A 26,541-nucleotide genomic window follows, 5' to 3' on the forward strand; every position below is an offset into this window, starting at 1 on the left:
TGTTACAGTGAAATCATTGGATCGATAGAAATCCCCAAGTTGGAATGGTGTTAAGTGTGGAATTCTTTTTTCAGTTTTGGGAAATACTGGAACAACCACTCTTGCTTATGATCGATCAATCATGGTTACAAGGTATTATGCCATCCTCTTGGCAAGAGGGGTTGGTCAAATTGTTGCCAAAAAAACCACTGTGTCCAAATAAATATCTCTGATTGGTGCCTTTTACATTGATGCCTGTGATCCATATTAATCGCTAAAATGATCACTACTAGGATCAAAACAATCTTGAATAGGAGCCTGCATCTAGCACAATATGGCTTTGTCGCTAGACGATAAATCAAAGACAATATATGTAATGCATACGTGAGAATAGAATATGCCAAACATACAGACCAAGATGTCTTGTTACTACACATGGATGTCGTGACGGCCTTTGATATATTTTAGTGCGATTACATTACTGCGATAATGAAAAAACTTGGGTTTGGAGAAAATATGTGTAATGTCATTTACTGGCTATATCAAGACAGCACAGCACGGTGCATACTAGGCAAAGAATTGTCCTCTCCCTTGGTATTGGGAAAATTGGTTAGATAGGGCTATCGGTTGAGTCCTTTATGATATGCAATTGCAACCATAGTTCGTATCATACTCGTATGATTGGTGAAGCAAACATTTGCTAACATATGGTAAAACGGCGTATGAAGTTGGCATATCATTCTTGCTCTTTTTTTTAATAAAAAATTTGAGACTTTTTTGTTGAAAGTGACACTGTGGCTGGTTTGCACCCTGTAGGTACTAGGCTTGGGCTGTAAAGAACTTGGCCCCAGGTTGGACAGGGGACACTATACTATGAAAAATCCCTACACTATACCAATGTACTGCACGCACTTACTAGTACATATAGTACATAGTATGTACTATGTACTTTCAAGTTTGCAACCTTCACTTTCAAGTTTGAAGTTTTAGCCTTCAAGTTTCAACTTTCAAGTGTCAAATTGTCAATATTTTGAAGTTCCAACTCCCACATGCATATATAGCCCCAAATTTAAGGCCACGCATGAAACTCCACCAAGAGCTAAATCATACTTTATCTTACCCATCATTCTTCCTGACGTATGGCAGTATGAAACGTATGATGTGAACTATGATTGCAACTAATATAGATAAACTCACTGATAATGGACAACTACATGGGTTGCAGCAGCTGGCCACAGGGTCGTACTTTGGTAGCTTAGGCTTATGTTGATGACTCATTTTTCTTCCCTAAAAATACACCGCATGATCTAAGTGTACTTACGCAAGCTCTTGAGCTTTTTAGTGAGGCTGTAGGGCTACTCGTAAACTTTAGGAAATTGCCCTTGAAGGAAGCAGATTGGCAAAGCATTTTATCGCCAAGATAGATCCTTCCACTCATTGACATTGTTCGACACTTGGGATATCCATTAGGATGGAATGTGTCTTAGCGACATGCCATTGAATGGGTCATTCAAAAAGTGCAAGCAAAACTGGATTACTAGCAATTATCTCTTGGCATCTTCATATGTGGCTTCGAATTGTGCTATCCATTCTCATGGCATACATTCAGTTTTTACTGGTACTTCTGATATGGTCAAAAACACATATTGCTAGTTTTATGTCACAAACAATGGAAGTATTGTAGAAGACAAAGCATCGTAAAAAAGCACTAAGACTTTTAAGATATGAGAGGGTTTGTTTACCCAAAATACATGGTAGGACTGAATGTTCTTAATGTTCATTATCATGTATTGGCAAGAAAAGCAACGTTGCTACATACTTTTCTTGCACAGGAACAACCTTGGACAAATGGCATTTGCAACATTGGGATATACTATTTGGAAATGTGCACGGCAAGATTGTTGGTTGTCTATACACAAGAAGATTAATTGCTAATTGGAAAGAAATGCTCCATTATCAGCATTGGTCTAGAAGGCCTCCACAGATAGGGAATTCATTGAGGCATGAAAATATACAACGGAGTAAGAGCTTTTGCTTCTATGTTGGTATTTACAACACCTCGACCATCTTATGTCTATTAAAGGAATATGTACTGTGCAAGATGTCATATCCCCTGAGGAGCGTGTTTTATCTTTGGCACAGGCTCAAAGAAAATGGGGTTTGGGTATGCATTACTAACTTTCATGGTAGCAAATTAGAACCCTATTGCAGCCCTTTGAGAATGTGCTACATAACCCTAAACCGGTGACATCCTCCCGGCTTCTTAAAACTTGTCCAACGACTTTAAGATTTAAGCCATATATCCAAGATATAATCATCTCCCATCAGGTGGGCGAGACGAGACAATCACTTAAATCCAATATAATTGAAAGAATCCATGTGCCAAATAAATGGATGAGACTAAATAAGTCCCCATAATACCAATTTCAAAATCATGTCCCAAATAAACGGGCGAAACAAATCAGTCCCATTAGTCGAGATATCATAGCCATCGCCCAAATAAATAGGCAAGACAAATCAATCCCATAAGTCGAGATATCATAATCATGTCGCAAATAAATAGGCAAGACAAAACAATCCCATAAGTGCAGATATTCATGGCCCAAATAAATGGGTGAGACTAATGTGGCTCTATTACGTACCTAGCACTAATCCTCGAGATTAGTGGCCTAATTTGCCAGGGTAAGGGAAACCCTAGGATTAGTAGGAATCAAGCTAATATGGGTAGCTAAGGTTAATATTAATAAATCCATGTGTACTGGCTATTTATATCAGTTTGGTTATTTATAACAGTTTGAGACCAAAAGTGATACAATATTGTCCGTGTAATCTCATCATGGTACAAAAGAAAACAAAGACGGGAGCTATGAGCTAGGAATGTCAAATCCAAGCCATATGGTACAAAGTGGGACCATCATCATCATACAACCTATGGAGCTAACCCCCTAGTAGGAGGAGGGAGCCATCAAGGATATCAAGCATGGGGTTAGCTTGTAGAAGGCTCTGCAGATCCGCTGAGCGTGGGAAGGTGGCTCTTTGTCTCTCCAAGAGAGAAAGAAAGAAAGATATATTAAGCGTCTACTAAAGACCCAATGGGGAGAGAGAGAGAGAGAGAGAGAGAGAGAGAGAGAGAGAGAGAGAGATCACTCTAAGAAACATCTTATATCTTTTTTCTCGTAACACAGGTAGTAAAGAAATTAATGGAAAATCAAATTGAAATTATACAACAGCTGGATTATCTTAGAAAAAGGAAACAGGTATATTTGTTGCACCAAGATTATTTGAATATCCAAGTAAATCATTTGAAATTTTACTTGAACTTGAATTTATTAGTAGATTAGTTTTTTTAAAACACAAAGGAGGATTCTAGGGACTCTAGCATTGCTTTGAATGTTTATTCCTCGATGAGAATTGGAGTGTGGAATGGATTCGATTGCAATTATCAAAACAAAGTGTCCCTTCAATTTAATATGTGCGCACGCACACGCACACGCACACGCACACGCACGCCCGTGTGGGTGAGAAATGAAATGAAATGAAATGAGAGAGAGTTACATTAATGTCTTCAAAAGACCCTAAGGGAAAATGGGATCAGAAAAGTGTTACAGTAATTAGATCACTGCCCGGTTGTCTTGTGCATCAGCGAACTTGGGATGCAGAAGGGTGTACCCCATGTTCGCATCCTAGACTCTCTCTATCAGGATGCAGAGACCTTGGAGGTTAGAGAGATTTGGAGGCTGTGATGATTCAGGCCCCTGGGAGAGACTTTCCTTGGCCCTAGAGAGGACTAGCCAGCACTATCATTCTATTACCTTGGCCAAGAAAGAAGAGGCTTTGGACAAGGAGTGAGCTATCAGGTGCAGGTTGCCTGTACTTCAGAGGGAACATGAAAAGCATCCTAAGTCCCCTTGGATCTTAGATCTCTTGTCCACTGTTAGAGCTGAGTTACAGGTGGCCATGGATAGGCGGGTTGAGTTTGCATTTCATACTAATCATGCATTTTGGACACGGATGGGTGGCAGATGCAACAAACAGTTTTTCTCAGCACATGGACCTATGCACAGTAGGGATAGTTTGAGATGCTTGCAAGATTCTCATGGATAATTTCTTACTGATCCAAGTGAGGTGAGGAGTATTGCCTCAGATTTTTATCAGACTTTGCTCTCTGCAAAGGCCCACTCTTTGGATAGAGATGTTGCACAACAAAAAGTCTAGGAGCGCATGCACATGCTTATTAGAGATGATATGTGCGCCTCTTTGGATGCCCCCTTTTCGAAGGATGAGCTGAGACATGCTTTTGCATGCCCTCTTGAAAGGCAAATGGCCAGGGGATGATGGTCTCTCTTCATCCTTCTTTTTGTAGTTTTGGGATTACATTGGTGATGAAGGAGATGTGGTGTACTGGTACGATGCCCCCTTTTCTCACGGAGGGTCTTATCCACTATCCCAAAAGGTGGGGACAAGACCAATATTAGACATTGGAGGCCCATAATTCTGCTTGGGTCTGCTTACAAAATCTTAGCGAAGGCAGTGAGTATGAGGCTTCAACGTGTTCTTTAGAGAGTTATTCATGATACGCAGAATGGCTTCCTCTGTGGACTCCAAGGGAGGAGTGTTTTGTTGGGTATTTTGGAGTCTCTTGTGTCTTGTATGTCCACCACGTATACCTGTCAATATGTGTGTAACCATCTATATGTGTCTGTATAGGTGTGAACACCCCACGTATGTGTAAGTGTGCCTGTATGTGTATGAACACCCTCTTATCTGGATAAGATAAGTGTGTGCCATGTGTCATTTATGTATTTATTATGTGTGATTTGTTTGGGTCAGAAGATAAGGCTACATGCCTACAAAAGCATTGTCCTTGGTGTAAAGCTTCACATCATTAATCTTGCAATCATTGAGTCGTGCAATCATCTCTCTCAGAAGCATTACTTCTCTCTCTACCTTTCTCTCTTCTCTATCTATCTTTCCTTGCAGACATGGAGTGCCTTCACCCGCCATAGCTTGCTCTCTGCTTGAAGGTGCAGACCAGGCACGTAAGCACACCATCATCTTCTCCAGAAGAGTGCCCTGGCGTGGTCCTCCAATTGGCAGATGCCGACCTGCAGCAAATAGCCATCAGCTTGACACTCATCATCAACTCGTTAAATTTGGGGATTTTCAGCTCATTCAATTGAAGCTTTCAGAGTCAAATCAGTTTGGGGCTTTTACAAAAATCAATTGTACCTGCAAATTAGGGTTTTTCAAATTTGGGGGTTTTCATATTTTTGGTTAAAATTGTCTAATCAGATGCTCCAGCACTCATAAAATTTGAGGCTTTCTACAAAAAATGAACCATTAGCAACAAATTGAAGCTCCTACAGTTAGCCAAATTTGGCGCTGTTCTGATTCAAGGCAAAAATCATCAAATTGAAGCTACTGTAATCAGTAAATTGGGGGTTTCTCCAAAATTAGCCTTCTACGTCAACATTCAAGGGCCTTGAACGCCTAATTTTTTGGGCTTTTTCAGAAATCAGTAAAATTGAGGCCTCTACAGTAGCAAACATTTGGGGTATTTTTGTATTATGCAGAAAATCATCTAATTAAAGCCCATGAAGTCTCTAAAATTTGGTGTTTTTTCCCGAATTGGTATCCTACATCAAGTTGGAGCTATCGCATCGACAAAAGTTTGGGTTTTTTTTTTTTTTTTAGAAAGGAGACTTCTATTACGTATGAAAAAATTTTACAAAATGGAGATTTCACACCAAGAAAGGTGGAGATCTCAACCAATCAGGAGCCCTGTGCTGCCAATAGGGTCCCGAGTGAGAGGACGTGAAAAAGATACCAATGCCCCACTCTCTCATAAACTGGCCGCGCTTCCTCTCCGCAGCCCTCAAAGATCCCTAGATTCTGGCCCAGGTAGCCATGATGGTGTGAATAATATCACTCCAAATCCTGCAAAGACACTGAGAAACAAGAACGGGAGTACCCTCAATGGCCTCGGTGCATCTAGCCTTCCAGATATTCTAGGCTGAGATGCTAGCAATAATCTCCCAAGAGCTGTCTAACCTCTCTGCCGGAGGGACAAAGTGTGAAAGTGGCAAATCTTGAAGACAACACTGCCGAGCAACTCCTTGCCTAACCATAATGGCCAAGCTCCTGTCAGTCCCCTCGAATCTCAGCTGAGGCCCAGACTGTGTCAACCAAATGATAGAACCAAAAGAAATGATAGCATCCCTCTTAATCCTACCAAAGAGGTGTGCAATCGCAGACCAAACCCTCTGTGCTTTCCTACATTCCCATAAACAATGGTAAACTGACTCCGAAACTCCTGCACATCAAGGGCAAGCTGGGCAAGCACCAATGCTTTCTCTCTCTCTCTCTCTCTCTCTCTCTCTCTCTCTCTCCCTCTAATTATCTGTATCTTTGTATATCTACTCTCTCTCTCTCTCTCTCTCTCTCTCTCTCTCTCTCTCTCTCTCTCTTAGCTCCATCCCCTGCACACCCAGATTCAGCTTTTTTATTCAGTACTTTTTCATTTTGTTGGGATGACAGAGGATACCCTATACAGGTACTCCGATTTGTCTCATAGGCCAAGTTCGGTCTTTTGGAAGACGTTAATAAAATCTTTCTCTTTCTTTCTTTCTCTCTCTCTCTCTCTTAGCTCAAGAGAATACAATCTCTCTCTCTCTCTCTAAGTCTTTCTCTCCAACTCGCTAAATCTCTTTTACTCTATCTCTCAAATTCTCTAAGGGTCTGTAACTCTCTAAATATCTTCACTCTCTCTCTTCATCGCTCTCTCTCTCTAACTCTCTTTGTGTCTTTTTCTGTCTTTCTCTCTCTCTCTAGCTATCTTGATCACTCTCTCTGTCTCTCTTACACACTATAAAACTACTTCTCTAACTACTCCCTCTCTCTCTCTCCCTCTTTCCGGTCAGAGTACTCACCATGGAGGACATTGAAGATATCCGCCATCGACCGATGAGAGACATCTTTGGATAGTGATGTGTATGATGCTTACCTTTGTTGCTAGAGTTTTCCTCCTAGATGTTATCCATTAGGAGTTCCTAGTACCGTACTTTTCCTCACAGTTATTTCAGTTTCAGTTAGTTGTTTTTAGCTTTTCTTACACAGACATTGTATCAGATCCACCAATTGTTGTAACCTTTTTGGTCTTATAGGTCATTTTGGCCTTTTGAAGACGTTAATATATCATTTCATTTCTCCGTCTATCTCTCTAGCTCTAATGCCTTTCTAACTCTCTCTCCTTCTCTTCATCTCTAATTTTCTCTGTCACTCTCTCAGTAATCCAGTGGTTGGGAATGGTTGCATCAATCTGTGCAATCCTTCGACTAGAACCTCTCAAATGCTGCGTGAGAACCAATCTATGTACCTCGGTGAGACTCTGAAATCTCTTCCAAGCCAACAGTGTGGGGCAAAGGGTCTCCCAACCAGCCCAAAGAATATGCATAGCTGCCCCAAGAGGCCTACCATGCACATCTAAGATCAAATCATTCCACAGAATGGGGGCTGTCAGTTAACTTCCTCCGCTGAACGCGGGGGGATGTGTACCAAAAAAACTCCTCAGGCAGTCCCAAGCCCGTAGGAGGGACCTAACCAGGAGGGATGATGAAGGGGAGCGGTGAACTGCATCCAAAAAAATAAAGCGTGAGCTGAGAGTCCAGTCACCTCCGCGAACAGGGATACACTTCATGATGAAGTGTGATCTGCTGCATGAGAAAGTCCTTCCACAGCTCAGTGCTTGGAAGAAAGCCCCTAACAATCAGCTTACACAGCAAAGCCTTACATTGCACCTCAAGGTCAATGATATTCATTCCCCATTCCTGCTTAGGCCTGATAATGGTTTCCCAAGCAACTCTAGCCCTGGTGTGTGCATTTCCATCAAGCCCTGATCAAAGATAAGGCAACGAAGCTGGCCAATGCAGCCCTTATGAAAAATCCAGCACGAAGCGATAAACCAAGTCGTGGCTAGCAAAACTTGGTTAACCACCAAAGCTCTAGAGGCCAAGTCGAGCTTCCTCGTACTCCAGTGATGAAGTTTGCTTTTAATGCTTAAGAGCACTAGAGCAAACTGTTGTGCAGGGGAGATGTCAACGCCCACCTTACAACCAAGGTATCTGGCAGAGCATCCTCTCTCAATCCAAGTAAAACCAACATGTGTACCCCAATCTGCAAGAGGAGAATCACTGATCCAAAAACCGACTGACTTATGCCAATTGATAGAAGCTCCTGTTGCCAAACAAAAGGCCTCCAAGGCTGTCTGGAAAGCACATAAACAAGCATGTGAAGTCTGAAGGAACAATGCGATATCATCTGCTAACTCAGAGTCCAAAAACTCTTCCTCCGTACATAAAGGCAGCCTGAGACCCACAACACCAGGGGCAGCCCGAAGAAACCTGCTCATAGCCTCAGCTACAATGAGGTACAGTAAAGTGCCGAGGGGACAACCCTGCCTCACTAAACGGGAAATCTGAAAACGCTCACCGCGCCCCCCACTGGCTAAAACAGTGCTATGAGCCTCCCTGTATAGGCAAGACACACCTCTGATCCAGTTTTGGGAAAACCCCATGTATGCCATAGTGCCCTCCAAAAAATCCCAATCCACTCTGTCATAAGCTTTTTCAAAATCAAGCAAAAGAATGGCAAGAGGCTGCTGACTAGACTTTACCCACTCGACAGCTTCCCAGAAAGAAAAGATGTTATCAAATATACTCCTTCCTTGGAGGAACCCATTCTGGGTATCATGGATAGTCCTTTGGAGAATCGGCTGCAACCTTACACTCAAGGCTTTAGCTAAGATTTTATATGCAGATCCAAGGAGGGTGATGAGCCTCCATTGCTTGATGTCAGTCTTGTCCCCCTCTTCGGGGTAAGGTGAATCAGCCCCTCCGTGAGGTATGGAGGCATCATACCCGACAACCACATTTCCTGAAGAGCAACAGTGATAGCATCTCCAATATGATCCCAAAAAAGAATAAAAGAAGGCGGGAGAAAGACCATCATCCCCTGGGCATGAACCACTGGAAAGAGCATGCAGTGCGTGAAGGAATTCATCCTTCGAGAAAGGGGCATCCAGGGAAGAACACATAGCATCTGTAATGAGCCTGGGCATGCACTCCCAAACTTTCTGCCGTGCCACATCTCTCTGAGGGGAGGGCACCTCTGCAGTCAACAAAGACCAATAAAATTTTGAAGCAATACCCCTCACCTTATCAGGCTCAATTTGAACCTCACCCTGTGAATCCTGCAAGTACCTCACAGAATCCCTGCTATGGGAAGGCTTGTGTGCTGAAAAGAACTCTTTGTTGCATCTACCACCCATCTGAGTCCAAAAGGCCTCGTTCGCATGAAAGGCGAACTCAGCCCTCCTGTCCATGGCCAACTGCTCTAACTGTGATCAAGAGGTTTGTAATCCAAGTCGCATGTGGATGCTTTTCATGTTCCCTCTGAAGAGCAACAATCCTACGCCTAATAGCTCTCTCCTTGTCCAGAGCCTCCTTCTTCTTAGACAAGGTAGTGCTATGATAATGATGGCTAGTCCTCTCAAGAGCTAGCGCAATATTATGACGAGGATCAGGACCATCACAAGATCTCCATATCTCTCCAATCTCAAGGGAAATGTTAGCATCTAGATAAAGAGAGTCAGGGATACGGATACGGGGAGAGGCCGAGCGAGCCGCCCAGGTTCCCTGAGACACAAAACGATGGGGCAATGATCGGATTTGGTGGTGCCAGGTGTGAGGCAGCTCAGGAACACAGGAAGGCCGCTATAGCTCGGCGACTCACCACCTTCGGAACACTCACAAGCACAAGGGGCACCACCAGCTTCTCTAGCTGGAAAGAAAATCAGCAGTAGACCACACCTTTCCTCATATCCCTACTCCTGTACCCTCATCCATCCACCACCATCACACACCACAGGCTCAAATGGAAAAAGCAAGACACCTCTATTGCTTAATCTGCAACTCAATCGGCGGAGTACAGAGGGGAACTTACAATTGTCCAAACACAAACACAGAAAATAATGACAGAAGCTTGTCGAGCTCCAGCCTGATCACATCAGCAGGCGAGCAATCACACAAAGACAAGTTCACAACTGCCACCACTTCCGTTATTAACACATCACACACTCCCTCTCATAGCTCACACAGCATCACCCGCCTTGCAATCTTGCAATAGATTTGTTTCCCTTGTCTGTGGCTGTAGCAGCCCACGACTCAAAAGAAACTGAACCACACTTGGTTCACGTGTCCAGTAGACCCTTGCCATGCACAATTCAAGGTTTCAAGAACCTCTACATTGATTTCTCATCATAGTCTTCCTTCCCCTTGCTTGCTGCTACGCCCGAGAACTTGCAGCTCTCCCACAAGGTGGTATCGCCAGCTCTCTGCAGCTCTCTCCACGCTTAGCACTTAGCACTGTATGCCCTTCCTGAAGAAGCAACTCCTCCAGGCAGCATCTACGGCCAACTCCTCCAGGCGGCTCCCATACTTTGCTGCCCCTCTGACTTCGCCTGCAGCCAGTGCCTTCCCTTCACGTCGCCCAGCTTCTCAGTCGCCAGCTCTCTGCAGCCTTCGCCTGCAGCCATATTCTCTCTTGTCGGCTCTGCATGTTGGTCACCAAGGCGGCTATCACCTGGCCCTCTGTAGCGCACTCTGCCCCTCAACAGCAAGGCGGTCACTCCATCGCCTCTTTGCCAGCCTCTACTCGTCTGCAGCACTTGCGCAAGGCCAGTTTTTTCTCTATTTGGCAGCCCTTCTCCTTTGTAGCCGTCGCCTGCTGAATCCCCCCAAGGCGGTCCTCTTTCTCTTACCACCACTCCTCGCAGCCACTTCAGCGTTCTTTGTTGGTTCCCGCCATATCACCAGCCAGGCTCTTCAGCACGATCACTCGCCAGCCTGCTAAACCCAGGGCTCGAGTCACCACACGACGCCATCCTTTGCGCCTCCACGCCTACAGCAGCTCGGCCAGCACGGCGCAAATCACTCACTCGACAGCCTGCCAAACCCAGCCTCTACCAAACCACTGTTAAGGCGACCCTCTCTCTGCAGTAACAACACCCCAGAAGGCAATTCCACTCCTTCTACTCGGCGACCCGGCGGTTTTTTTCTAGGCGACCACCTTCTCTGGCTCTCCTCGTGCTCTGCAGCAAGACCCTCTCTCTTTTTCTCGGTTGCCACCTTCTCCATTCTTCACGCCTTCGCTCCTTCTAGACCTCGAGTTGGCAGCCCATAAGGCCTCCACGTGGCTATTCCAAAGCTGGCCACTATTTAATGTATATATTTTATATATTTTTTTCAAAGCCTCACTAATGGCCATCATCCCAACCTTCATACCTTGCATCATCACAACCTTAATGCTTTGCTTCACCTTGATATACGGCGCCTACGACTTTCCAATACAAGAGCTGCCTACGGCCATAATCATCAGCATCATCACTTACCAAGACATGGCCATTCCAAACCTAAAAGACCCTTCAAACTCAAGCATAAGAACAATCCATATTTTGCTGGCGTCGCCTGAGAGATTTCAATATTTACAGTCTAAATTGGACTCTCTCCACATAAACCAAAATATGTACATCCATTTCTACTAGAGGTTCATCAAAACCCCATCATTGACATCCTCATGCTCTTCCACCTCTTATTTACACACATCCAAGACACCTTCTTGACCAACAAAAAGCTCATACAATAAAAACTTCAAGTCTCCAGCAGACAGCTGCTCCAAAGAAAAATGCATGCACTAACTCACTCCAAAGCCATTCAGTCTGTACACTTGCCAGGGCATTCAGGGCAAAGTTTTATTGCACACCATGCATCCCATATGTACACGGACTCAAAACACCTTTACAGAAAAATGCCTGACATACTTTGCCCAACCCCCAGCCTGCTGAATCATTCATGATCAGCAGTAAAACGCATTTCAAGACCTAAATCCATATCCAAAAACTGCCCTTCATCTGAAATCACATCTTCAGACATTGCATCCTGCACAATCACCATCAGACGTGCATAATACTTCTTCAACCTGTATCCATTTACCCTGGAAGCATGTAAAGTCCCATCTAAATCTACCAATTGATAGGTACCATTTGCAAATCCTTGCATCACCAAGAAAGGTCCCTCCCACTTAATATGGAACTTCTTATAAAAGGAATTATCCAGCCTGCTATTATAACGTAATACCAAGTCATCCTTCATAATTCCTTTGCTTTTAATTCTCTTGTTGAACTTCTCCAATGTCCTTGCCTGCATATCTTCATAATGCTTCAAAGCATTATCCCTGTTTAGCTGTGCTTCTTGTAAATATAACAGCCGTTCTTTAAGGGCATCTTTAGGCTCTTCCAAAAGCTTTTCCAACATTTTAACAGCTGGTATCTCCACCTCAATAGGCAATAAGGCTTCCTTCCCATAAACAAGATGAAATGGAGTGAAACCCGTACCAGTCTTAATTGCTGTCCTGTATGCCCAACCACAAGGCAGCAGGCAACTCCAGATCCCAATTCTTGCCTTGTTACTCTGTCACCTTAGATAAAATCTTGATCAATTCACCATTGAAACGCTCATTCAGGCCATTACACTGTGGATAGTAAGGTGTGGTAAAACTGCGACTGATCTTCATCGTTGTACACAAATAGTCCATAAGCTCTGCTCTGAAACCTGGACCCTGATCAGAAAGCAATTCCAATGGCACACCAAACTTACAACAGATATCCTGATATACAAACTTTGCCACCTCCTTAGCAGTAATTTGTTTCACTGCCTTTGCTTCTGCCCATCTAGAAAGGTAATCAACTGCAGTCAAGATGTAGCACTTCCCTCGGCTAGTAATAGGCAATGGTCCCACAGCATCAATTCCCCATTTTTTAAAAACATCATAAGCAAGAATTGTCTTCCTCATTTCAGGCCTTAATATCCGTCTACTGTGAGCTTGGCATTGTTTGCATGACCTGCACCAATGATTAACATCCTTATGTACACTTGGCCATACATAACCTTCCTGCAATACCTTATGCAAGGTAATTTTTGAGGCAAAATGTCCACCGCATGCTCCTTCATGGTTTTCCTTAAGAATTTTGTAGATTTCTTCCTTCCAAGGTATCCGTCGCATTATCAAATCAATTCCCTTCAAATACAAAGCATCACCAACCATCACATACCTTGCAGCTTTCCTGATGAAACCATATTTTTTTGATTTGTCAATACCATTAGGAATCATCCCTGTTAACAAAAACTTCTCAACATCCTGTAAATTCTCCCTGCCACAATAAAATGATGCATGAGCTTTAAGAACAAAAACTTCATCAATCATTCCCTGGGCTGCTTCATGAGCCTCCTCATTATGGCCTCGATCCACATGCTTTAGACTCCAAGCTTCAAATTCCTTCAGCAAACCTTTAATCTTGAAACACATTTCTTTGAGTAATATATTCTTTGACTTCCAAACTCCCAATACCTGTTTTACCACAAGCAATGCATCTCCTCGAATGCGAATCCTGTGTACACCATGCTTCAAACATATTTGCAATCCAACTTCCAAAGTCAGATACTCCGCTTCATTGTTGCTATGTGCATCCACTTTAACACCCTTTTTAAAAACAAGGCAACCCTGTGGATCATAAAGCACCAAACCTCCTGAGGCTGCATCATGGCTTTTCCTGTAAGAACCATCAAAATATAATAAGTGTGCATTCACCAATTCAGCCGCATTCTCAACTGGCTTCTTGATGGTTTCCTCCTTAATAAGAAGAGGACTCTCCTTATATGTCAGTAGATCAGCTAAGGTAGCCCTGGTACTCTCCTCCACCAAGAATGAGAAAGTAAACTCCTGCAACTCAATCACCCACTTCATCATAGCCTTAGATAAATTTGTGCCATTTATCAACTGAGGCAAAAAAGTGTAGCTCGTCAAAAACACAAAGGGGCGAGGCAACAAGTAATGGCGGAACCGCCTACATGCATATAGTACACTAACCATAACAAGTTCCACCTCTGATAACAACCTTTCTCTAGCAAGTTTTACCTTGCTAGCACAGTAGACTGGTTGCATATAATGTGATTCTTTCCCCTTCTGTAACAACATAGCTCCAATTGCATCTTCCGCCACTGAAGGATTGACATAAAATACCTGTTCCCAGTTAGGCGCCTGCATTGTAGGAATAGCTCCCAACACCTCTTTCACTTTCTAGAAAACTATCTCACACTCCTCTGTCCAATGCAAAGGATCATGCTTTGCTGCTTGCTGCAAAGGATATAACAACTGTGAAGATAAAGAGATGAATCGAGCCATATACTTCACCTTTTGCACAAAAGTAGCCAATTGCCTTGTATTCTTTGGTGTAGGAAGAAGAAGAAGAGACTTGACTTTATCAGGATCCGGATCAATACCATTCTCTGAAAAAACATGGCCCAAGAGCTTCACCCTCGGTTGAGCCAAAAAACACTTTTTTTGGATTTAATTGACCACCACACTCATCATAACGCTGAAAAACTGTAGCCAGCTTATCACAATGCTCTTGCCTGGAGCTGTATATACAAAAATCATCAATAAAATCCTTCACAAACTTGTTCAAAAAAGGAGATAATACGAAGAATCTTGATTTCGCTGCGCGATCTGCTCCTGCGAGCTACGCCCACCCCCCCCCCTCCCGTCTACCCTCCCCCCGCTGCCCCTCACCGTCGCGCGCCCCCTTCTCCCCCCCCCCCCCCCCCCCGCCCCCCGCCTCTCCTCCGCATCTCTCCCCCGCCTCCTTCCTCGCCTCCTCCCCCACCTTCTCCCCCCCGCCTTCTCCTCCCCCGCCTCCTTCCTCACTTCCTCCCCCGCCATCTCTCCCCCCCCCCCCCCCCCCCCCCCGCCTCCTTCCTCGCCTTCTCTCCCCCGCGCCATCTCTGCCCCGCCATTTCTCCCCCCCCCCCGCCTTCTCCTCCGCTTCGCGACTCTTCCCCCCACCTACTTCCTTGCCTCCCCCTCCGTCTAGCCCTTCCTCCCTCCGCTAGCTCCCCCCCCACCACAGCTCCCCCCCTCCCCCCTCCCCCCTCCCCCCGCTCCTTCCGCCTCTCCGTTTCCTCGTAGGGCTGTGTCCCTCCCGTTGGTGACCCCGGTTTCTGGCCTTTTCCCTCTGGAGGACTCCATGGAAGCCGCTCCGACTACCCCTGCCGATTCCGGTCTCCATCTGGAGTTCACAGCTGCAGATCAGCAGTTGTTTGTTTCCACAGTGTCCGCTCTTGAGGCCTCCTCCTTGGTCTGCAAGATAGTGGGTAGCCGTCCGATGCGGAGAGAGCTTCGTGACCTTCTGCAAGGCAGCCTCGTTGGCGTGCCTGCCAAGATCGTCTGCGTCGATTTTTTGGGACGTGGCTACTACCAGGTGGATTTCGAGTCCCCCCAGGCAGCTCAGATGGTGCTGGCTCGGAGCTCCATTGCCCTCCGCTCATCCTGGGCGTTCCTGGCGCGATGGACTCACGGTTTCGATCCCGCTTTTGACCCGCTAGCAGGCGCGACAGGTTTCCCCATCACTATCTGCTTTCCTGGACTCCGCAGGGAGTACTTGCCCCTCTTGTCATCCATTGGCAAGGCGTTCGGGCAGGTGGTGGAGACGCCTCAGACAGCGGCCTCAGTGATAGCTCGGGCAGCAGGACTCCCGGCCATTCGTGTTGTGGTTCCGTCACCAGAGTCCCTCCCGAAGACGATCCTCCTCCCCTGTCTTTCTGGAGTACATCTGATACAGCGCGTGGAGTATTCGGGCCTCCCCGGCCAGTGCTACATCTGTCGGGAGATGGGCCACCTCGCACGCGCTTGTCCCCACAAGGGGGCTCATCCTTCACGCTCTGCCGCCTCTGGACCCCCTTCAGGAGGCCAGAGGGGTGGTCATCCACCCCAGAGACCGGACATCCCTGGCCTCAGCAGGCGCCATCATCTGACGAGCAGGCCCCGGCAGAGGATGCCGCGCAGTCCCAGGAGGCTGGCGGATGGCAAGAGGTTCGCCGGCGGAAACGCCCGGCCCGCAGGGACCGTCGCAGACGCCAGCAGGCAGCACAGGCTGGCGGTCAGGCTGGCAGACAGGCGACCCCGGCTGGCGTCCAGGCACCTACCCGCACTTATGCTCCAGTCAGGGATAGGCGGCCAACAGGTCCCACCCTGATGGACGAGGATTCAGTCTCAGTGCCCGTTGAGGCCGACGGTGGAGCCCCTCACGTGGAGACCCCGCTCCCGCCTCCCCCCGCGGGGGGCCCCACCCCCTCCATGGAGCAGATTCCTGAGGATCCCAAGCCGCACTCTGCGACCCCCGGCCCCTCTTCCCTTCACTCGGAGAGCACTCCTTCCTCCCTCCCCTCTCCCCCCCCAGCCCCCCCCCCTCCCGCCTCCGCCGGCGGCTCCCCCTTACACCGCTCCTCTGGCAGATGCCTCTCCACCCTCTCCTCGCTCTCCCCCCTCCTCTCCACGAGCCTCCATCCCTCCTCCGGCCTCTCCAGGATACTCCTCCAGACCACCCACTGCCCCGGGGCAGCGCAGCTGGGTAGGCCAAAGCTCAGTTCAGCGGTTGTTCCACCGCCACTCCGGGCCGGTGGAGATGGCGATCATAGCTTCGCTCGCCACAGAGTTCTCTCCAGCCTCCCCTGGGGGGCCCCCGCGAGTGATGGGGCTCCCAGTGGATTATGGTTTTTTCAGGTGTCTCCAGCTGGATGCTGGCCCTTTTGAGACACTGGTCGGGCCCTTGCAAGTTTGCGTGGTGTGCCATCCCTCTCGTTCTCCCTCAGTGGTGAGCAGCATGGTGGCCTTCTCCTTTCCTCTCAGTGTTGCCCCAGACACAGCATGGGATTGCAACTCTGTAGAGGAAGTTCTGCGTGATCAGATACTGGAGTTTTCTCACCACGTCAGTGACCTGGGGCTCACGGACCTATTGCAGACCCGATTACACTCAGCCCGCATGAGCTTGTTTGGCATAGGAGATTGGCGGGCGGATCCGGTCCACACCTCAGTTGAGGCGGTGCTACTAATTCTCCTCCACGCCGCCCCGAGGGTGCAGCCTACCTTTCGATACATACATGCAGAGGATTGGTCTCACGCCTATGCCCTGGACAGGGCGAAGGCGGAGTGGGGCTGGACACAGAGACAGGTCACCCTTTTTTTGGAGAGACTCCGCACCCAGATAGACAGTGACTATTCTCCCTCCAAGCCGGCGCCCAAGACTCACAGAGTGGAGGGCAGGTCATCCGGGCCGACTGAGAGGGGTGAGCCAGTGGCGGCTGCTTCACTTGCCATAGCTCATCCATGACGATCCTCTCATGGAACATCCAGGGTCTTGGTGGACCTCGCTACTACATTGGTCGGGGCAGACTTCGCCAGGAGATCCAGAGGGCTCTCGTTGGAGGACCCATAGATATCCTTTTCATCCAGGAGCACCACCTTTTTGTCGGGCGTACCCGCACCTGCGGGAAGATCTTGCCAGGCAGGAGTCACACTTTTTGGTCACCGGCATATGGCTCCCAGGGGAAACAGGGGGGGGTATGCATCTCAGTCAGCGAGCAGCTTCTATCTGAGGTTGTGGATTCTGGCACTCTGGTCCAGGGTCGAGCGTAGTGGATCATCCTTCGGGTTGGGGAAGACCGCATTGGCTTCCTCAACTTCTACGCCCCTAATGGGGCGACCAGGAGAGCTGAGTTCTGGAGCACCATTAGGCAATCCCTCCCCATGGCAGACCATTGGTGCCTAGGGGGGGATTGCAACATGCTGGAGGATGCAGAGGACGGGATGGGGGGCAGCCAGGAGACCATTCATGGGCCGGAGCTCGCTGCCTGGGAGGAACTAGTGCTGCAGGTGAGAGGCCAGGATCCGTGGACTCTCTCGGAGTTTGGCAGGTTGCAGGGGAGTTTATCTTTCTCGCGCTCGGATAGACGGGCCACAGGAGTTAACCTGTCCCGCCTCGACAGGTTTTACATTGATGAGTGGGCTTGCGATAGAGGTGGCACTGTGGGTATACTTGCAGGCTCCTCGTTTTCAGACCACTTTCCAGTGCTTCTCCAGATCGATGACCCTACGAGAGGAGAGCGAGGCCAGAGCGTCCGGATTCCAGATTGTCTCATAGAGGAGCCCGAGATCGCGACCAGAGTTGAGCAGGTCTGGCAGGAGCTTCAGTTCAGGAGAGGATCGGCAGCCAGCGATCTTGACAGGGGTTTGCAAGAGATCAGTAGGATGCTCACACAGGCTGCCCTGGACCGGCTGGAGGCTTTCAGAGAGCAGGAGAGGAGCCTGCGGAGGAGTCTAGCTTCCCTTCAGAGACTTCAGGAGAGGGAGCCTACGAGCCCTTGGATTTCAGAGCAGATGGAGTCAGCTCGCACAGAGATCAGATCCATCGAGGAGAGGAGGGTGGAGTTCCGATTCCATGCTCGGGCTTCTTTTTGGACACAGGCTGGAGACAGAGTGACTCGAGACTTCTTTGAGGCGACAGGGCCTCACTTCAGACGAGAGGGTCTCAGGCGTCTTCGGCAGGCTAATGGCCAGGTGGTGGTGGATCCCCCCAGGGTTCGGGCGATCGCCACAGATTTTTACAGGGATCTGCTCTCTGCTGAGCCAGCAGATGACAGGGTGAGAGAGGCTCGAGAGGTAGTCTGGAGCTTCACGAGACCGGTTGTGCCGGCCCATTTGCAGCACTCCCTTCTCTCCCCCTTCTCGGATACGGAACTGGAGGAGGCTCTCCAGGCACTTCCTCGGGGCAAATGCCCTGGTGAGGACGGTCTCTCAGTGGCTTTCTTCCAGAGGTACTGGGGTCTCTTGCATAGGGGTTTCAGATTGGCATTCCAAGAGATCATGGAGTCGGGAGACATGCCGGACAGCATGGCAGAGGGGTTGATTCACTTGATCCCTAAAGAGGGAGGAGACAGACTGGAGATTAGACAGTGGAGACCGATCACCTTGCTAGGCACGGCCTACAAGGTCCTAGCTAAGGCGATCAGCAAGCGGCTTCAGTCTCACCTTCCGGACATCATCCACTCCACGCAGACAGGCTTCATCCAGGATAGGAGCATCCTGGATAACATCTTCTCTTTCTGGGAGGCTACGGCTTTCGGTAGGAGGATCTGGCAGTGCTCCTTCTCGACTTCGAGAAGGCATATGATCGGGTGGACTGGGCCTTCTTGGAAGGCACTATGGAGAGGATGGGCTTCCCCCCTCAGTGGATCCGTGGGGTCTCTGCACTCTACACGTCGGCCCATAGCCAGGTGCTGATACAGGGCGTGCGCGGAGAGAGGTTCCAGCTGTCGCGCTCAGTGCGGCAGGGGTGCCCCTTGGCGCCCTTTCTTTTTCTTTTTGTGGCGGAGGCCATGAGCACTTTCTTGACGGCACAGGATACAGGTTTGCGGGGCCTCCAGCTCCCCATCCGCACCACGGAGGAGCTCCTAGACTCGAAGTTTGCGGATGACACTGCTGTCTATCTTCAGGGAGGGGAGGAGAACCTCCGTCGCTTCGCCTCAGCCATGGACAGGTTTTGCAGAGCTTCGGGCGCTTTGATCAACAGGTACAAGTCGTGTGGGTTGTGGGTCAGTTCTGTGCCCCCCCCCGACTTGGAGGCCAGTTGATGGGTTTCAGTGGCTGCCCCCCGGCACTACTGTGCGCTATTTGGGATGCTATGTGGGCATTGACATATCTCCGGAGCAGCAGATAGCCCCCCTTCTTCTGAGCATTCGGAAGAAGCTTCTGTATTGGAGTACCGCTCCTTTATCTCTGGCTGGCCGAGTGGTTGTGGCCAACCAGGTTCTGCTTGCTACCGTGTGGTACATCACTTCTTGCTGGGCCTTCTCGCAGGCGTGTATTGGCCAGGTGCAGAGGCTCATCAGGAACTTTCTTTGGTCCGGTGGCGACGGGCGGCCCGCCAGGGCCAAGGTGGCATGGGCTGTGATCACCCAGCCGAGGTGGGCATAGTTGATCCTATTTGTCAGAGCCGAGCTTTGCTTGGCAAGTTGGTGGTTCGTGGCCTCCTACCAGGCGCTGAGCCGTGGAAGGAGTTTCTTGTTTCCAGGATTCTTAGCCGCACTCCTTCTCTTAGCGGCCCCTGGATCCCCAGCATCAGGTGGATCTTTACAGAGCAGCGATCCAGAGGAGTGGGCCTTGGCTTCGAGGAGCGTTTTGCAGCTAGCCTTCTGAGGGCCTGGGAGCATCTGAGGCCGTCACTCTTCCAAACTCCACCGGGCACCGATGAGGAGCGCCTGAGGCAGCCATTGATCTGGAACCCCTTGATCCGACTTCCCAGTGGTCATATGGTTGGATCGCGTTCTCACATGTCGTGGGGCCCGTTGAGCTCCGGCCCAGCCCAGTCCCTAGACGACTGGATATGTTTTCAGCAGCTGCCTCCAGAGGCTCAAGAGAGGAGACTCAGCGGGATGAGGGGCAGAGAGTTCATGAGGCAGGACATTGAGGCGGCCATCCCCCGGGAGTGGCGGACTCCAGTACAGGACCCTCAACCTCCACAGTGGATGGGCGTCTTTACTCGGCATGAGATCCTTCTAGCGGTCTGCGGCTCAGCAGAGAGAGTCGCCCCACTCACCTTCGAGGTGGGAGAGGGAGGCCAGCTTCAGAGGACCCGACTAGATTTGGATGAGTTTCAGGGCTGTATTTTTCAGAGGGTGCGGGTGGTCGGCTTTCATCAGAGACAGTGGCATGTAGACCCCTCACCGGCCTCGATAGGGAAGGACTATTCTTGGAGATTATGGGCTTGGGACAGCAGGCCTCTTATTCGCGTTCAGTGGGATCCAGGCGAGTGGCTTTGGCGAGATCCCTACTCGGCCCCTACCAGCCCAGGCACCCCCTTTTTTCAGTACACAGCGAGGCTGGGGCGGCGGATCCAGAGGCACAGGACAGCGGGCACCCCGGCGGCGGCCGAGCATTGGCGGCGACAGGGGCTCTCCCATGCCTTCCTTAGGGACTTCTGGCAGCGCTTTTGGGCCAGCTTCCAGCCCCGGAAGGTGACGCTTTTTCTATGGCTTACAGCGCATAGAGGACTGGCTGTGGGGGCTTCGCTAGCGTTTGGCAGACACCCAGCGTCCTACCCTCGGTGCGGCTATGCACAGGAGTCGCAGCGGCACTGCTTATGGGATTGCCCACAGGCACAGCAGGTCTGGCAGCGCGCTCTCAGGATGGTTTTTGCAGGCTCGCCAGGTGAGATGATGGCGACGTGGGGTGTGGTGGCTTGGGCCACGGACAGCGGCCCGGCCCTTGGATACGAGGACGTCCCTGGCAGTGTGACCATCCAGGTCTCTGACAGGGCGATGGCGGTGGTTCCGACGCCAAACTTCTCTTCGGCAGTCTCCCAGGAGGGGGATGGGCACAGATGGGAGATGATCAGCAGCATGACGGCTTGGCACATATGGAGAGCCCGATGCAGGGAGGCCATAGACCACCAGGCGACTCCACCGGCAGAGGTCATACAGGCCCTCTGGGTGGACATCATTCACACCTTGAGAGGACACTGGGGGAAACTTCAGGGCGACCCGGATCGCGTGAGAGGTCGCCGCAAGGCGTTCCTCCGCACTTGGCAGCCTGGCCCTTTCCTCATCGCGAGGGGCGAGGATGTCACTTGGCACTACAGGCCTCCAGTTTGGCTCTTCTCACCTCCCGCATGTACTACTAGGTAGGCCCCCCCCCCCCCCCCCCCCCCCCCCCAGAGAGCGGCCAGCCACGGGGGTGGAGCTCGGGTGTTCACTGTGTTTATTATCCCTTCTTGTGAGGTGAGCTTTGTAGCCTTATGGCATTCTCTCATTAACTAATAGAAGGATCGTTTTTCCCCCCCCCAAAAAAAAAAAAAAAAAAAAAAAAAAAAAAAAAAGAAGGAGATAATACCCAATTTGCCCTTTTCTGATAGTAGGCTGGCCCATTCATCAATCCAAAAGGAAGAACTTTGTAGCAAAAACACCCCCACGGTGTAATGAAAGTCATCTTGCGCTGATCTTCTTCTGCAATCTTTAACTGAAAATAACCTGAATACCCATCACAAACACTATATCTTTCATATCCAGCTACAGTATCCAAGATCTTATCCAAAAAAGATAGGGGGTAAGAATCCTTCTTTGTAGCAGCATTCAAAGGCTTGAAATCCACACATATACGCCACCTGCCATCCTTCTTTGGACTCACCACCATAGGACTTACCCACTCAGCTGTGTCCACTGGTGTAATGAAACCTGCACTCAACAGCTTATCAACTTCCTCTCTCAGGGCCTGCATTTGTTCTCGTCTCATCCTGCGAAGCTTCTGCCTAACTGTTTTTACACCTTCTTTCAATTCAATCCTCAAATCTGGCCCTTTAAATCCTCGAATCTCCCTATAAGAGGTGATGAACAATTCTGGAAAATGAGACAGCATATTAACATATCTAACCTTTTCTCCACTCGAGAGATCCGGACACAGCATTCCTTCAATCAGCTCCTGCTTCTTCTTCACATCTATCTTTGGCTGCAGTAATTCCTCGATCACTTCATATGACCCCAAGGTATCTTCTCCCTCAGCACCCACTTCATGCACTTCTTTATCTTCATTACCTTGTTGCTCTGATATTAGGAAAGCCACATCTGCCTCTTCTCCACTAGAAGCAGTGGTCGATGAATCCATCTCTGATTCAGAAGTACTGGTGGTAGTTTCTTCTTCACTCGAATCCTGTGGCCTCTCCCACACATCATTCAAAGATCTCCTACTGTGCATCTCAAAAGATTTTTTATTACCCCGCTTATTATGCAAAGAAATGGTCCCATACCTCACCACTCGCAACCAGGGTCGTCCAAGAATAATTGGAAAAGCACCAAGACCCGTAGGCATTACATGAAAATCTACAGTAGCTTTGACATTAAAAGCTTCAATTTCCAACTCCTTTACCATACCAAGACATTTTACCTTTTGATGATTAGCCATCCTGATTCGAAAACCAGAAACCTTAGACACCCTCAAGCCTGATTGCTCCACACATGATTGGGTAATCACGCAGATTTGAGCTCCTCCATCTATATAGGCTTGACCAAGGTTCCTACCTTTACTCCACACCTCCACAATAGGGCAAATATCTAGAAGCTCTTCTAAAGATAGTACTTTGACTGACCTCTTCTCTGACTCCTTTTCCATTGGATTCACAAGTCCCTTCCATTGCCTTCTCAATTTTGGCACCATCTCCACCAACTGCCCAAAAGTGATGTTTGCCTTCTTGTTCACCAAATCGGATTTCAAGTCATAGCTGGTTTGCCCATCCCCCAGTGGAAAGTCTGACACCTGGAACTTTCTACGAGGCTTCCGTTTCCTTTTGGCTTTCACATCTTCTCCTTCCTGGTGCTTCCCCTTCTTACGATTGGGTCCAGCCACCCCCTTTCCTTCTCTTCCATCCGTTGTGCGCTTGCCAACGGGCATCACATCCCCTTCTTCTCTCACCTGAACATTCTCTAGAGTAACAACATTCACGACCTTTGCCTTCCCCTTCTCCTCAGCTGTGATTCCACTGGGGCCTGCTTGATCCCTGATATCAATACCATAATCATTTGATCTATCAGGTAGCTGTGAAGGTAGTGGGTACATATCACCACCCATTCGCTGAGGCTTATCACAATCTGTACTCAGATGACCAAGCTCACCACAGTTCCAGCATGTAGGGATGAAACAACGGCCTCTACCACGACCACGTCCATACCTTGCTTGTCCATCTCCCCCTTCATGATTATTGCCTCGGCCTCTACCACGTCCACCACCTGTACTTCCCATTAAATTTAAGCTCAAATTCTTCATAAGATCAACCATCTGTTTCATATCCTGTCGCAATCCCTCATCAGAACCTGCAGGAACCATAGGTACTCCTTGACTAGCTTGTGGTACCATCTGCATAGCTTGGGCTTCAGTGGGCTTCATCCTCTCAATCACTGCATTCATGGGTGTAGCCTCCACTCTACGAATCACCGGTTGTGCTACAACTGGAATCATCCCCAGCTGATTCATCCGTTGCAACTTCCAATCCTTTGATTTAGCAATTTCCACCGCATCCTCATAAGACCTGGGCTTCTTCAATTCCACTTTCCAGCGAATACTCCTCTTAAGCCCGGCTACAAACTTGTTTTTCTTCATCATGTCAGGAGGTACCTGGTCTTCCCCTAAAGCCCTGCATAGAGTCTCCCATAGCAAAGAAAATTTCTTCATATAATCATCTATTGATTCAAACTCACCTTGTGTCAGAGCTTGCACCTCATGCCAAACCTTGTCGGGGTCTTCTACCTTCTTGAACCTGTTGCTAAGTGTTGTCTTTAATCCATTCTCAGTCATATCAATACGTGGAACAGCAACCCTCAATGACTCCTCATAAGCCCTGTACCAGGTCCTTGCATCCCCTTTCAAGCAAATGCTCAGTAGCCGCAACACCTGTACCGACTCATTGATGTGGTTGCTTATGCATGCAACCTCCATCCTTTCCAAGAGATCTGCCACATCCTCATTAGGGCTACCATGAAACTCTGGATAAGACATCATTTTAACCCCCAAACTTCACCTCGAAACCCAAGAAAAACACCTTCCCTAAAACCCTCGACTCCTAGGGCATACACCCTTGTAAACTGAAGGTCTTAGCAGAGCTTTCCTCAGTGGGGGCACCAGAAAGATGTGAGGCAGCTCAGGAACACAGGAAGGCCGCTATAGCTCGCCGACTCGCTACCTTCGGAACACTCACAAGCACAAGGGGCACCACCAGCTTCTCTAGCTGGAAAGAAAATCAGTAGTAGACCACACCTTTCCTCATATCCCTACTCCTGTACCCTCATCCATCCACCACCATCACACACCACAGGCTCAAATCGAAAAAGCAAGACACCTCTATTGCTTAATCTGCAACTCAATCGGCGGAGTACAGAGGGGAACTTACAATTGTCCAAACACAAACACAGAAAATAATGACAGAAGCTTGTCGAGCTCCAGCCTGATCACATCAGCAGGCGAGCAATCACACAAAGACAAGTTCACAACTGCCACCACTTCCGTTATTAACACATCACACACTCCCTCTCATAGCTCACACAGCATCACCCGCCTTGCAATCTTGCAATAGATTTGTTTCCCTTGTCTGTGGTTGTAGCAGCCCACGACTCAAAAGAAACTGAACCACACTTGGTTCACGTGTCCAGTAGACCCTTGCCATGCACAATTCAAGGTTTCAAGGACCTCTACATTGCTTTCTCATCATAGTCTTCCTTCCACTTGCCTGCTGCTACGCCCGAGAACTTGCAGCTCTCCCACAAGGTGGTATCGCCAGCTCTCTGCAGCTCTCTCCACGCTTAGCACTTAGCACTGTATGCCCTTCCTGAAGAAGCACCCTCCAGGCAGCATCTACGGCCAACTCCTCCAGGCGGCTCCCATACTTTGCTGCCCCTCTGACTTCGCCTGCAGCCAGTGCCTTCCCTTCACGTCGCCCAGCTTCTCAGTCGCCAGCTTTCTGCAGCCTTCTCCTGCAGCCATATTCTCTCTTGTCGGCTCTGCATGTTGGTCACCAAGGCGGCTATCACCTGGCCCTCTGTAGCGCACTCTGCCCCTCAACAGCAAGGCGGTCACTCCATCGCCTCTTTGCCAGCCTCTACTCGTCTGCAGCACTTGCGCAAGGCCAGTTTTTTCTCTATTTGGCAGCCCTTCTCCTTTCTAGCCGTCGCCTGCTGAATCCCCCCAAGGCGGTCCTCTTTCTCTTACCACCACTCCTCGCAGCCACTTCAGCGTTCTCTGTTGGTTCCTGCCATATCACCAGCCAGGCTCTTCAACACGATCACTCACCAGCCTGCTAAACCCAGGGCTCGAGTCACCACACGACGCCATCCTTTGCACCTCCACGCCTACAGCAGCTCGACCAGCACGGCGCCTATCACTCACTCGACAGCCTGCCAAAGCCAGCCTCTACCAAACCACTGTTAAGGCGACCCTCTCTCTGCAGTAACAACACCCCAAAAGGCGATTCCACTCCTCCTACTCGGCGACCCGGCGGTTTTTTTCTAGGCGACCACCTTCTCTGGCTCTCCTCGTGCTCTGCAGCAGCAAGACCCTCTCTCTTTTTCTCGGTTGCCACCTTCTCCATTCTTCACGCCTTCGCTCCTTCTAGACCTCGAGTTGGCAGCCCATAAGGCCTCCACGTGGCTATTCCAAAGCTGGCCACTATTTAATGTATATATTTTATATATTTTTTTCAAAGCCTCACTAATGGCCATCATCCCAACCTTCATACCTTGCATCATCACAACCTTAATGCTTTGCTTCACCTTGATATACGGCGCCTACGACTTTCCAATACAAGAGCTGCCTACGGCCATAATCATCAGCATCATCACTTACCAAGACATGGCCATTCCAAACCTGAAAGACCCTTCAAACTCAAGCATAAGAACAATCCATATTTTGTTGGCGTCGCCTGAGAGATTTCAATATTTACAGTCTAAATTGGACTCTCTCCACAAACCAAAATATGTACATCCATTTCTACTAGAGGTTCATCAAAACCCCACCCCATCATTGACATCCTCATGCTCTTCCACCTCTTATTTACACACATCCAAGACACCTTCTTGACCA

General features: G+C 48.9%; 1 protein-coding gene across 1 annotated transcript in view; it reads left to right on the top strand.

Moving 5' to 3' along the window:
* The window catches only part of LOC147625798 (phosphatidylinositol/phosphatidylcholine transfer protein SFH3-like), a 258,611-nt gene that overhangs the window by 219,933 nt on the left and 12,137 nt on the right, over window positions 1-26,541 (top strand). Inside the window, exon 12 of the mRNA XM_086817372.1 lies at window positions 3,165-3,236. Coding sequence (XP_086673498.1) covers window positions 3,165-3,236 — 72 coding nt within the window. The remainder of the gene's footprint in view (window positions 1-3,164; window positions 3,237-26,541) is intronic.

The sequence above is a fragment of the Cibotium barometz genome, chromosome 23, assembly GCF_041138505.1.
Source record: "Cibotium barometz isolate CiBa-2024 chromosome 23, ASM4113850v1, whole genome shotgun sequence".
Lineage (NCBI taxonomy): Eukaryota > Viridiplantae > Streptophyta > Polypodiopsida > Cyatheales > Cibotiaceae > Cibotium > Cibotium barometz.